The sequence below is a fragment of the Plasmodium cynomolgi genome, chromosome 9 (assembly GCF_000321355.1).
Source record: "Plasmodium cynomolgi strain B DNA, chromosome 9, whole genome shotgun sequence".
Classification (NCBI taxonomy): domain Eukaryota; phylum Apicomplexa; class Aconoidasida; order Haemosporida; family Plasmodiidae; genus Plasmodium; species Plasmodium cynomolgi.
The window spans coordinates 1,374,397-1,385,832 of NC_020402.1; the positions used below are offsets into that span (position 1 = coordinate 1,374,397).

Consider the following 11,436-nt stretch of genomic DNA (forward strand, 5'->3'; position numbering starts at 1 on the left):
GGGGAAAGACACATGGAAGGGGAAAACAAAAAAAAAAAATATAAATTATGCATAAGGAATGGGTAAATGAATAGACAGTAGCTAATCTTTAGCAAAGTATAACATATACAACTGATAAAGGGTACAACATGGAGGGTTAAAGCTGCTAGGAGAGTAAGCGAAGGGAGGGAAACAAAAAAAAAAAAAAAAAAGAAATTCCCACAATGGGTGACAAATGAAAGAGGGACGTGTTTATTGTTAATGCGCAACTTTGTCACAGAGAGAGACAATCAATTAGGCAAGCAAGAGGTGTGCCCCTGCGGGAGAACTAACAAAATACTTTAACAGCTTCGTTGAGCTGATCCTCATCCATCGGCATGTGATTATTTTTAAAGGCATCATCGATGACACATTTTTCTCCCTTATTGTCTACTTTCACCAAAGTGTACACAACGGAGAAGTAGTTTATGCAATTTTTTTTGGAAGCAATTTCTTGCAGCAACGGGTTTTTCATGTTAATCGCTTCAGTGATGTTTTCGTGTTCATCCCCCAATTGGTTTAGCAACTTGTCGATGCTTTTCTCCTTCCTCAATAGTTTTCTTTTCTTCGTATTATCGTGTAATAAATTCATCTTTAGCATCGTTATCAGGTTATCTTCCTCATCGCTTCCGTCGCTTGCTCCGTCGCTGCTCCCTTCGCTGCTCCCTCCGCTGCTCCCTTCGCTGCTTCCTTCGCCGCTCCCCTCACCACCTTCGCCTTTCGTTTCCTCCTGCACTTTCATAGTCGATCCAACCCCATACAAAGTGATCTTCATGGAGGTGACACCATAGCTAGTCACGCCCCCGATGATTTTATAAACATTTTCGTACTTGAGGGGGCGGTTATATGAAATGTCGATATGGCGAACCACGTAATTCATATTTTCAATATCTGTGGATGATATTTTGAGAAGATAACAAATGACCGAGTTGCCGCAGTGCTTCACTTGGTTCGAATGGAACATTATGTTGAGGATGTCTAGATCTGAAAACTTCACCTTCTTGGATTCGTATAGCATGGTGTATGTTTTTCCATCCATTAGAAGCTTCAGGTTCATTGCGTGAGCGGCCCAGTTGTGAAGGTACAGGCAGAGCACCGCGAGGAGCAGCGCGCGTGGGGATATCATCTTGGCGGTTAGCGCGGATGGGGGCAGGTCGGAGAGAGGCAGCGTGGAGAGGGGCAGAGCGCAAAGAGGCAGCGAGGACGAAGTTAAGCAGGCTGAGTTGAGCTAACCGATTTGGCTAAGTTGAGTTGGGCGAGTTACTAAGACAGAATAGCTGCTACTGCAAAGTGGTCAACGCTTTGCGGATGGCGCTTCCTTCTGGACTTTAGCAAAAATTGCCAGGGGGTCGAAAATGTGGTCAGGGGCAATCACCGATAGGGGAAACACGCACTTGTGTCTGCCCATGCTAGTGTGTATTATACGTACACACATTCGCACCGCCCCAGCGGCGCACCAAATCGAGTTAGCAAAAAACGGTGCATTCTGCCCGAAAGTGCACACTGACACATCCACCTCAGGCGTGCAATTTATCTTCCGTTCGCTTTGCCCGTTTAGCTATTTGCTTATCCATGTGGTTAGCACCCATTTGCCCATCTATCTATTCATTTGTCTACCCATTTGTCCACCCATTTGTCCACCCATTTGTCCACCCATTTGTCCACCCATTTGCCTATTTATTTGTATACCCATTTTCCTATTTGTTTGTTTACCAATTTATGCCATTCCATGCTGCTTGCATTACAGAGGAAACGCCAAAAGGGTGGCCCTGAGGTGGCCCCACATGTGTGCACGTCATTGCCGCTTGAAGCGATTTAATTAAAAGCTGCTCTTTTTTTGGTATGGGAAAGGGGAGGAATTTTAAAAGGGAGCGTGGTGTTGCGGAAAAAAGGAATGAGCAGGAAATAAATAGGATGAGTGGTTAGAGAATCGCGGGAGAAAAAAAAAAAAAGATTAAAAAAATGCAGCAAAATGGTGCAAACTGCAGTGTGATGCAGCCAAATAAGGCAGCCCCAAATTATGGGGCGTATCGCAATGCGCTATCGAGTATGCACCATATAGACAAAGCGGGGCATGCACGTCCGTTTTCCCATGCCCCCATGCAAGGGGGGGGGAAAGCTCTCCACAATGTGGTGCCACCCACCGATGATAAAGGTGGTGGTGATTTATATTTGGCCTTTTTTTTTTTTTCGCCTAGCAAAAAACGCTGACTAACTCCTTCAATTTTTCAATTTTGATTGGCGGAAACTCATTTTTGTATTTTTCCTGAATAGGTTCTTTCGCTCCTTCTTTATTTACACGAACTAGAGTATAATGAGCAGTAAAATAATTTACACAATTTTTCTGTGATGCGATTTCGTTCATTTTGTTCCTACATAGCTTGATAACTGCATCGGCATTATCTTCTTTGCATTTTGCAAGAAGCTTCTCTACATGGTGATCACTTTTGGTGGCCTTTTTGTTTGGATCCCTTTTTGTGGCCATCTCGTTGTGTTCACTTTTGAAGTCCCCTTCTTCGTTCTGTGCCCCTGAGGTAGAGGCCTTTTCATGGCCCTCCTCACCATTAGCCGCCTCATCCAAATGCGCACACGCCCCATTACGCAAAATATTTTTAACGTCCAAGTTGCTGCTACCTCCATTTCTACTGCTCGAGTTTGTCCCAAATAGAGTTATCCTTAAAGAAGTATTTCCATAGGAAGTTATTCCTCCTATTATTTTATAACTGTCATCATATTTTAGTGGTTTATCGTAAGTAATCTCAACATGCCTTACTACATAATCCATTTTATTCAAATCTCTTGATGTCATTTTGATTAAATAGCGAATTACTGAATTACCGGAATGCTTTACATGGCTAGAGTGAAACATAATTTTAAGAGGATCAAGGTCTGAAAATTTTACCTTCTTTGGTTCGTACAGAATAGTGTATACCTTTCCATCATCCAGATCTACCTTCACATTTTTTGCCTCCACATTTTCACAACACGGTAGGAAGAATAGGCAGGCTAGAAGTTTAATGCATAACGGTATCACCAGCAGCGCCCTCTTCATTTGGGCTACCCCGCTGGTTTGATAAAATGGGGAAATGATAGCGGGGTAGCCCAAATGAAGAGGGCGCTGCGTGGGAGTACTACTCTGTGGTACTGCTATGTGGGGTACTCCTACACGGGCTGCTACATGCGAGCCGATATATTTACTCTTTTTAAAGGATAACTTCTGTTGCTGCACAGTTCGAGAGGCTCACTTTGGGAGGTCTACTTTAGGGGAAAACTGCATAATCGCGCTGGCTCTAGTCGTGCCTAAGCTACGAAATGTCGAATCCTATTTTAGGAAATGAGATATTTTTTTTCTTTTCCTTTTTTTCTGGGATAATCCTCCCCATCTATTTCACACTTTTTCTGAGCCGAGTTGGCCTAATCTAACAAGCAAAAGGGGAATTTTATTCTACCTAGGACTGAAAAAAATGGCAAGGCTGAATTAGTTTTCTACTCTATACAAATCGTACCTAGAAAAAAATCCTCCTCTTTTTTCTTTTATCTCCTTCACACTTGTGCATATACACCACAGCATTATTTTTAACGAAAAAAAAAAAAAAAAAAAAAAAAAAAAACAACCTTTTCGCTCGAAAAAAGGTTTTTAAATTTTTTACTTGTATATGGGTTAATAAATGTTCGCACTTCTATCGTCACATGGGAAATGTAGAAAAGAAAATTTTATTATTTTAAAAAAAAAAAAAAAAAGTTCTGTCAGAATTTGAATGGAAAAAAAAGGGAAAATAATATTCCCTCGTGCATACCTTCATTTAGCATGTGCATCTGTGCACAATGCGTGAAGCACGTCAACCTAGTTTTAGTAAGCTAGTCGCGTCGCCATCCCGCTAGGGTGTAATAGTATAACAGCAACTTCTAGATAGTCATTATTTATACATACACAAATATGGCTAAAAAGGGAAGTTGGAAAAGGGTTGGGGTAAAACCAACCCCGCTCTTCGAATAACCTCTCAACGAGTTAGTTATCCCTACCGCTGTAAATTCGCGTACTGGTTAACCCTTCCCACAAGGAAGGTATAAAAACAGGAAAGGAGAACAAACTGGAACAAAAGCGGTTTGATCAGTTGGATCAATTCGAGAGAGCAAAAGCACAGGACTGTGCGCGCCAACATCTACAGAGGACACATACGTCAGGCACCCAACTGTTCTAATGAAACGAAAGTGTTACTCCGTAGGAAAATAAGGATTAGCAACAAGCGGGAAAAAGGTAATCAGTGTGGGAAAAAAATTTTTTACTTTTGTTTTTTTTCCCCCTTTTTTTTATTCATACGCTGCAGCGTGGTGAAGAATCCCGCCTGTCCTTCGTCCCTCTCCGGTTAGGCATAAATAAAAGAGCATATATCATGTGTGCGTTTGTATTTTCTTTTCCTTCATTTTTCGCCCTTACTTTTGAGCAACCTGCAAAGGGGGGAATGGGAGATAACAAGGCAGTTACAGTAACACATCACTGGGGCAATTTGACAGACACGAAAACGCACGTGGAAAGTACCCCTGCATGTGCACTCAAACATGAGGTAGGAAAAGGATTGTTCATTTTTTTTTTTTTTTGAGCAAGCAGGGAAAAAAAGGTAAATGTTAGACGTAGCGCTAACCCCCCCCCCCCATGCAGCTCTCATTTGTGGCGGAAGATCAGAAGTGCCACGGTTTTCAAAGGGGGGAGTTATCCTATCTGTGAGCTAACTGTGTGATAACTGTGAGCTAACTGTGTTCTAACTGTGTGCTAACTGTGTTATAACTGTGAGCTAACTGTGTGCTAACTGTGTGCGCTTTTTGTATTTATAAAAGCACCGGGGGGTAACTTAACGTGACGTGGGGAGCACATTTCGTGTAGATGGGGTACACAAGCGCGGGGACGAAGGCGCCATTCCGCTCGCCTCTCGCTCGCCTTTTCGATCGCCCTTTCGATCGCCTTTTTTCGCTTACCTCTTTTTCTCCTTCCTCTCCTTGTTCAGCTTCAACTTGAATAGGTGCCTTTCATCATGAATCCTGCATTGGTCGAGGGCAGAGATTCCCACGCGGAGATTAAATTCGAGAACACACAAACGGTGTGGTTTGCACATTAGTTTGCTCGCCACAATGTGCAAGTATACAGACGGCGGTCCGCTGAAAGAAATCTACGTGATGCACATCAGAGCGCGGTTTACATGGTTTGGTGCGCTCAATTTTTACTTGTAGAAGTCCTTCGTCTTGGAAAGGAGCTGCATTTCCTCCTTGAGCTTTTTCGGGTGTTCGTTGTTTATTCTGCTCTCGATTTCGCTGATGGGGAGGGGGCGAATGGGGGGAGTTATGCCTTACAAGTCGCGTCTACGTGGGGGACGCCCCCCTGCGTGTACACGGAAGCTGTCACGTGTGCACACAAGCGTAATCCATGCGTAATCCACGAGTAATCCGCGCGCAATCAACGCGCAATCCACGCGCAATCAACATTTGATCCACGCGTAGTGCATGTGCAGTGCCTACCCTGGGAGCTGCAAGGCTTCCTGCCGCCAGTACACGGAATTCGACGCGCTCGTCCGTTTCTTCAGTTCGATCAGCCTATTATTCAGGTAAACGCACAAATGTTGGTCATCCATAATCTTCGCACTAACAAAAACAGCACCCGTTCCATCGTTTATCCTCAAAAATAAGCAATCAAAGAAATCCAAAAAAGGTATCCAGCTGCGAAAAACTTTGTATACAGAAATCCCAGACGTTATAATTTTATGCGGGTAAAAACTGTACTCAAAAACGTGCTTGAAAATATCCTTAACGTTTAAAATGCATTCATTATTTTGTAAATATTTAAATAAATTCAGGGCAATATTAATCACACTGTAATTGTAATGGTCCTGTTTAAAAAAATAGTTGTAATCGTTCGTCTTGTTATTATAAAGACTTTTGAACTTTAAAATTTTGCTTTGTAGAGATAGGGGTAATCGTATATTCACATTTCGCATGCATTTCTGCATGTCCTTTTTATTGTAAAAGGTAGCGTAGCAGATATTGTTGTTAATGTATGGATCGTTTCTATGACTTAGGCATCTTAATATTTTTAAAGGGCCATATTTGTTTAAGCTTTTTCTGAGCCTTTCCTGGATATACTCATTCGTTCGGTTAGTTGGTAGGTTCGTTATTTCGATGGTGTTTTCTCCGTATATGTACAAGTATTCGTGGCTGGATGGATGGATGTAAGGGGGGAAAAAGGGCAGTAACACATGAGTGTGTGTGCAAAAGGTTGTACGTGCTAAAGCATGATGGTACATGATTATTGTATGCACTCCCTGCTTTGTGCCTCACTAGGGATACATTCTCCCAAAGTGCACAGCCTCGTGTGGTTACCCAGACTTGGGTGTACTGTATCTCCAATCGATGACCCCCTTGGAGTTCCTAGAGTACGGTGGCTGGTGAAACAGGCTGACTCCTATCCTTTTCTTTTTCTTTTTCTCGATGTAGCATTTGATTTTGCTCCCCCCGGGGTACTTGTGAAAGAACCTTTTGAATATCATCCTGGGGGAATTTACTTACTGGGCCTCCTCAAATTTCATCGCGCTCTTTGCGAACTGCGCATTGCAGGTAGCAACAAAATAGTAGCTTCCACTTTTTGGTACGTTCCACCCTCTGTGTGTTCTTTTTATTTTTTTCTTTTTTTTAGTCCTTCCCGGAGTGACTACACTCATTACACCTCGCGGGTGGGCCAATCAAAGTAGCGTACCGGAGAATCACTGGAGTGCCGAAACGGCGAAAAGGGTGAAGCTGTTTTGAGGGATAAACGAAAAACAGCACTTCGCGGTAGGCATTATCGACATGCTCCTTTGCGCGGGTGGAACGGAGGGAACATCTCGGCGAACGGTTAGAGCCAGTTACGGGCGGTTTGCGTTTTCCCCGCGGCGAGAACGTTGGTGCAGTTTGGCAGGATTGAAAAAGCGGGCAAAAGGGAGAGTAACAAACAGGGGCGATACGTAGGGCCCGAAAAGTGCACGGTGGGAAAAAAATCCCGCGAGAAGAGACAGCGCAAGGCGAAGACGCTAAAATAAAATAAAACAAAATAAAGGGTCAACATCAATACCTACATAGGTACGCAGACCCATGTGCGCTTAAATTAGCAAACAAATGGCGAAACGGAAACGCGCGTAGAGAAACTCGCAAATGAGCTACTAATCAGGCGAAAAAAAAAAAAAAGGTTAGCCAATATCCAAACTGTGTGCAAAAGGAAGGGACCACTTTCTCCACATGTGCTCACGAGATTAGAAGAAAAAACTTGTGAGAAAAGAGAAACACACATTATCAATTTTTGTGTCCTATTATTGCAAATAATTAGGAGCAAATGAAAAGGAAAAATTAAAACTTCACTATTGAAGAACATGGAGAGGGAGTTTTCCCAATGTTGATGTGAAAAAAATTATGACCAGTTAAAAAAAAAAAAAAAAAATATATATATATATATATATATATACATATACGTATACATATACATATTGTCCATTTTAGCCCCCCGTTAGGCGGCTTCCTCTGTGCCGGTTGTTCTCCCCCGGAAGTTTGGGGCACGTCTACAAGGGTGATATTTGGTTTAACGTGTAAGGACACATACAAATATATAGACGATTAGGCACACATCCCCACGCGCGACAAAATGGAAAAGGGCGGAAAGAGAAAAATGAAGGTCGACGGCGTCGGCAAAGATGATCACGAAGGCAACGAAAAAAAGAAAAAAGTAAAAGTGGAAGCGAAACCCACAAACGATAAGATCCACAGCTGTCTGAATATTCATAACAATGTACTGATAAAAATGGTTAACGAGAACAAGCGAAAATTTGAAAAAGTGGACAATGTGGAGACTATGTACAGAAAGATAAAGGCAAGCATTACTTCGCTCAACGTGTCAAGTGTGCTAATGGAACACTACGATTCGTTTATTTACTACGAAAAGAACAAAATCGACTTCCTCCTTCCCGAGTTGGACGGCATAGTCAATTCGTCCAACATAGATGTGCTCAAGGGCCTAAGCGAGTTATCCTTTTACCCGATTTATCACGAAACGGTTAAAAGGAACAGAAAAAAAAAAAAAAAAAAAGAAAGACGCACAAACATGGAGCTATATCTACGCAACTATGCAAATGACCTTTGCACATTTTAAGGCAATATGTACTAGTTTGGATTAAGAGAAATATCGAAAGTTACACGTCACCCCCATTTGGGTAGTCATCATATTTTGCATACGCAGTGTTCCGCACGTATCGAAAATTAACGTTATAACTATGAAGTTGTACCCAGCAGGCCAATTTAGTGGCGCCCTATCAGGAGAGAAAAAAAAAAAAAAAAAGAAGGGGGCCCTTACTCCTGTCAGCTCCGTTACTTGGACTTACGCCACATGGTTTTATTTTGTTCCTTTTTTTTTTTTTCTTTTTTTCATTCCAACCAAAGTTGAGAAAAAGAGTAATCGAATGGCTAGCCAAAGACCGTGGGAAAAAACAAACCAACAAGGAAGATACAGAGGATATGAGCATGTCTTACTGGTTTAGCCTGAACCTCCTCCTGACATATCTGATTTACAAAAATGACGAGTACTCCAGTTATGCCTCCCTGGTTCACCTGAATTTGTTGCAGGTATGGCAGACTGGGTGGAAATAGGCAGACACATGCGAACACGCCGCGGTGTAGTGATGTCACCACTGGGGGGGACTAGAAGGGCTGATTAGCTTCTCCCCACCGTCTCTCTGCATTGCTTCCCCATATTTATGCGTGCTCTTTCCCACATTTATGCGTGCTCCTTCCCCACATTTTTATGCGTGCTCCTTCCCCCATTTCAGTGGATGCAGCGTGACAAAAGAAGATTGCACTTCCGCCTGTTTACGCTGAAAGGAATCCTCAAGCGGTTCCTGACTTGCTCCTTCTACTTCAACGACAAAGAAATGACGAAACTGAAGAAGGTGGACAGCGAGGACGCGAAAAATGGTACGGCTATTTAGACATCGAAAGAGGGAGGAATGGCCAATGCAGTACCACGCACGTGTGCAGTGTGCACACCGCTTATGCTGCACAAACTGCGGTTATATGCATACACTGACCATACATATGCACCAAAGAAATGGTACCCTCATTTCCTCCATACCCCCCAATTTGCTATATCCGAAGAAAACGAATGGACTGTCCTAAAAAATATATTCATGGCTCTACACGAAAGCATAGAATACCTAGATGTAAGTAACTTGGTTAACATAAACGACAAAAATTGTATCTTCGAGTTGATCAAATTTTTTCTCGAGTTGGTAAAAAAACCACTAATTCATTCTATCCATATATTATGCATTAACTACCTGATAAAAATAGTGAGAAGATGTTACGACTTGAGATTGTCTTACAACATTAACGTGGAGCTGTATGACATCGGCCCGGAGGTTAACATCTTTGTCAAAATAGTGAACCTAATTTTTGCAAAGATATTGATACTCTTGAAGGAGACAAGGATAGAAGAGAGTACTCATTGTGTGGATCAGATTAACAACATGAACAGCTTAATTATTTTGTTTTTCACGAATGTTGTAAATAATTGCATTCGGGTCATTGTTCCCCAAGTTCTTTTTAACGAAAAGCTGAAACGGGACTACTTATCTGCCAGGGAAGGCACTTCAGCTGTGGAGAGCCAAGTGTGCTTCGAGGATCAGGTTGTCGCCAATGCATGTAAGGGGAGAATGCGTTGGGTAGCGGCACTGTATGGGTGGAGACTCTGTGATGATGCCGCATATGGGTGGAGACGCTGTGTTGATGCCGCATATGGGTGGCTCCCCCTCCTTGTGACCATTACCGTGATGGATGTTGTGAACAACACCAAATTTGTCTCTTCTAACTTGTGCACCATTTTTTTTTTTCCACTGAGTAACTTTTTTTTTTTTTTCCTTTCGCGTCTCAGGCAATCCTGTGTTTTCCTTCATCGAAATATTTATCATTAATAACCATGACTGGAGTGAAAGGAACCTATTCTTGGACTTAATCAAATCGTTAGTAAAATTATGCAGGAAAATAGAAAGCAGATACAACGTCATGCGAATCATATGCGATGAGTATATGCTGTTCGTTAAGGGGGATGACAACAAGAAAAGAGATGCCAAATTTTTGGACAAGAACTATTTAAGGGTTCGGAAAATTAGCAGGAAGAGGATCGACTCCAGTGCTTCGTTCACGCTAGAGGATGATTGCAGCTCGTCCGTGTGCTCCGAGTCGGAGGGAGAGTGCTGCGAGGAGGGGGATGAGGAGCACACCGCGGGTGATGCACCGGATGGCGAAGCGGCTGACGCAGCGGATGGCGAAGCGGATGACGCAGCGGACGGCGAAGCGGATGACGCCGATCCGGCCTGCCCCACCGCGGAAAATGGGGAAGACCACCCCCCGGAAAGCCACAAAAGGACGAAGAAAAAAACGAACAGATGGGCAACGAAAAATAGGATACAAAACAAGAGAAAGTCCACCCTTGTAGTGGATCAAAAAAGCTACTCCATCACCTACGAGTCGGTCATGGTGAGGTACCTAAATATTCTCATAAAATATATTAACTGCGAAAAGTATCAAATCAGGAGCATAATTCTGGATCTATTTTTAGACTTGATGAAGAAAAAAAAAACGAACAAAAATGAGTCCATTTTCTTGAAATTATTTAAATTATTTCTAGAGAGGTTAGAAGATCCAAACACAGTTGTCAAGGCAAAGGCACTATCCATTTTAGGAATATTAACGAACAGAAAATATCATGACAATAATTCACTTGTCTACAAATTTATATTTAACAAAACGAAGGAGAAAATTAACATGTACAAAATAATTTCAGGAAATATTTTTAGTCATAAAACTAACATCCGAAAATTGACGGTGCAATATATAGAAGCCATTTTTGAAACCCTAATAGGGAAAAAACTAAGCTATAAATTATTTTTAATTTTTATTTCCAACTATATGTACTGTTTATCTCTAGATGCCATGTCATCTGTGAGACGACAAGTTCTCCTGACTGTTAATAATTTTTTTATCAATGCAAGCGAAGATGTCTATGTAGCGAAAATGTGGCTATCCGTCATTTTGGCAGCCATAACGGATATAGAAGAGACCATCAAGGATGAAGCCATTTCCCTTTTTTTAAATACATTTATAAAATCTGCTTTTCAGTGCCCCATTTTGAAGGCAACCGAGAAAAGAATAAAAGAAGTTTTGGCCAAAAATAAACTCACATATTTTAGGGCAACTCGTCAGTCATGGTCGCTCACTTCAAGTGGGCACAGCATCTATCCTGGGGGTGCGGGGGAAGCGGTTCATGGGGATGCTGGAGAAGCGGTTCATGGGGATGCTGGAGAAGCGGTTCATGGGGGTGCTGGAGAAGCGGTTCACGGGGATGCTGGAAAA

The 11,436-nt window shown here is 42.3% G+C and overlaps 4 protein-coding genes across 4 annotated transcripts in view; 1 reads left to right on the forward strand and 3 right to left on the reverse strand.

The window, feature by feature from the left end:
• Window positions 1–307: 307 nt before the first annotated feature.
• Window positions 308–1,144, reverse strand: PCYB_094120 (hypothetical protein; the record flags this gene model as incomplete). Its single annotated transcript, XM_004222527.1, has 1 exon — window positions 308–1,144. The coding sequence occupies one exon, from the start codon at window positions 1,142–1,144 to the stop codon at window positions 308–310; it is 837 nt and encodes a 278-aa protein (XP_004222575.1).
• A 1,086-nt stretch (window positions 1,145–2,230) lies between these two features.
• PCYB_094130 (hypothetical protein) lies at window positions 2,231–3,070 on the reverse strand (the record flags this gene model as incomplete). Its single annotated transcript, XM_004222528.1, has 1 exon — window positions 2,231–3,070. A coding segment is annotated over one exon (840 nt), but the record flags the coding sequence as incomplete, so codon positions are not given.
• Window positions 3,071–4,439: 1,369 nt separating this feature from the next.
• Window positions 4,440–6,554, reverse strand: PCYB_094140 (hypothetical protein; the record flags this gene model as incomplete). The annotated part of the gene is made up of 5 exons (XM_004222529.1): window positions 4,440–4,467; window positions 4,993–5,055; window positions 5,239–5,325; window positions 5,530–6,222; window positions 6,388–6,554. 5 exons carry the CDS (start codon window positions 6,552–6,554, stop codon window positions 4,440–4,442), a joined length of 1,038 nt encoding a protein of 345 aa, XP_004222577.1.
• A 1,124-nt stretch (window positions 6,555–7,678) lies between these two features.
• The window catches only part of PCYB_094150 (hypothetical protein), a gene marked incomplete at its 5' end in the record, with an annotated part of 5,380 nt that continues 1,622 nt past the window's right edge, over window positions 7,679–11,436 (forward strand). The window contains 5 exons of the mRNA XM_004222530.1: window positions 7,679–8,086; window positions 8,470–8,652; window positions 8,856–9,000; window positions 9,181–9,710; window positions 10,606–11,241. Of these exons, the coding sequence (XP_004222578.1) occupies window positions 7,679–8,086; window positions 8,470–8,652; window positions 8,856–9,000; window positions 9,181–9,710; window positions 10,606–11,241 (1,902 nt within the window). The remainder of the gene's footprint in view (window positions 8,087–8,469; window positions 8,653–8,855; window positions 9,001–9,180; window positions 9,711–10,605; window positions 11,242–11,436) is intronic.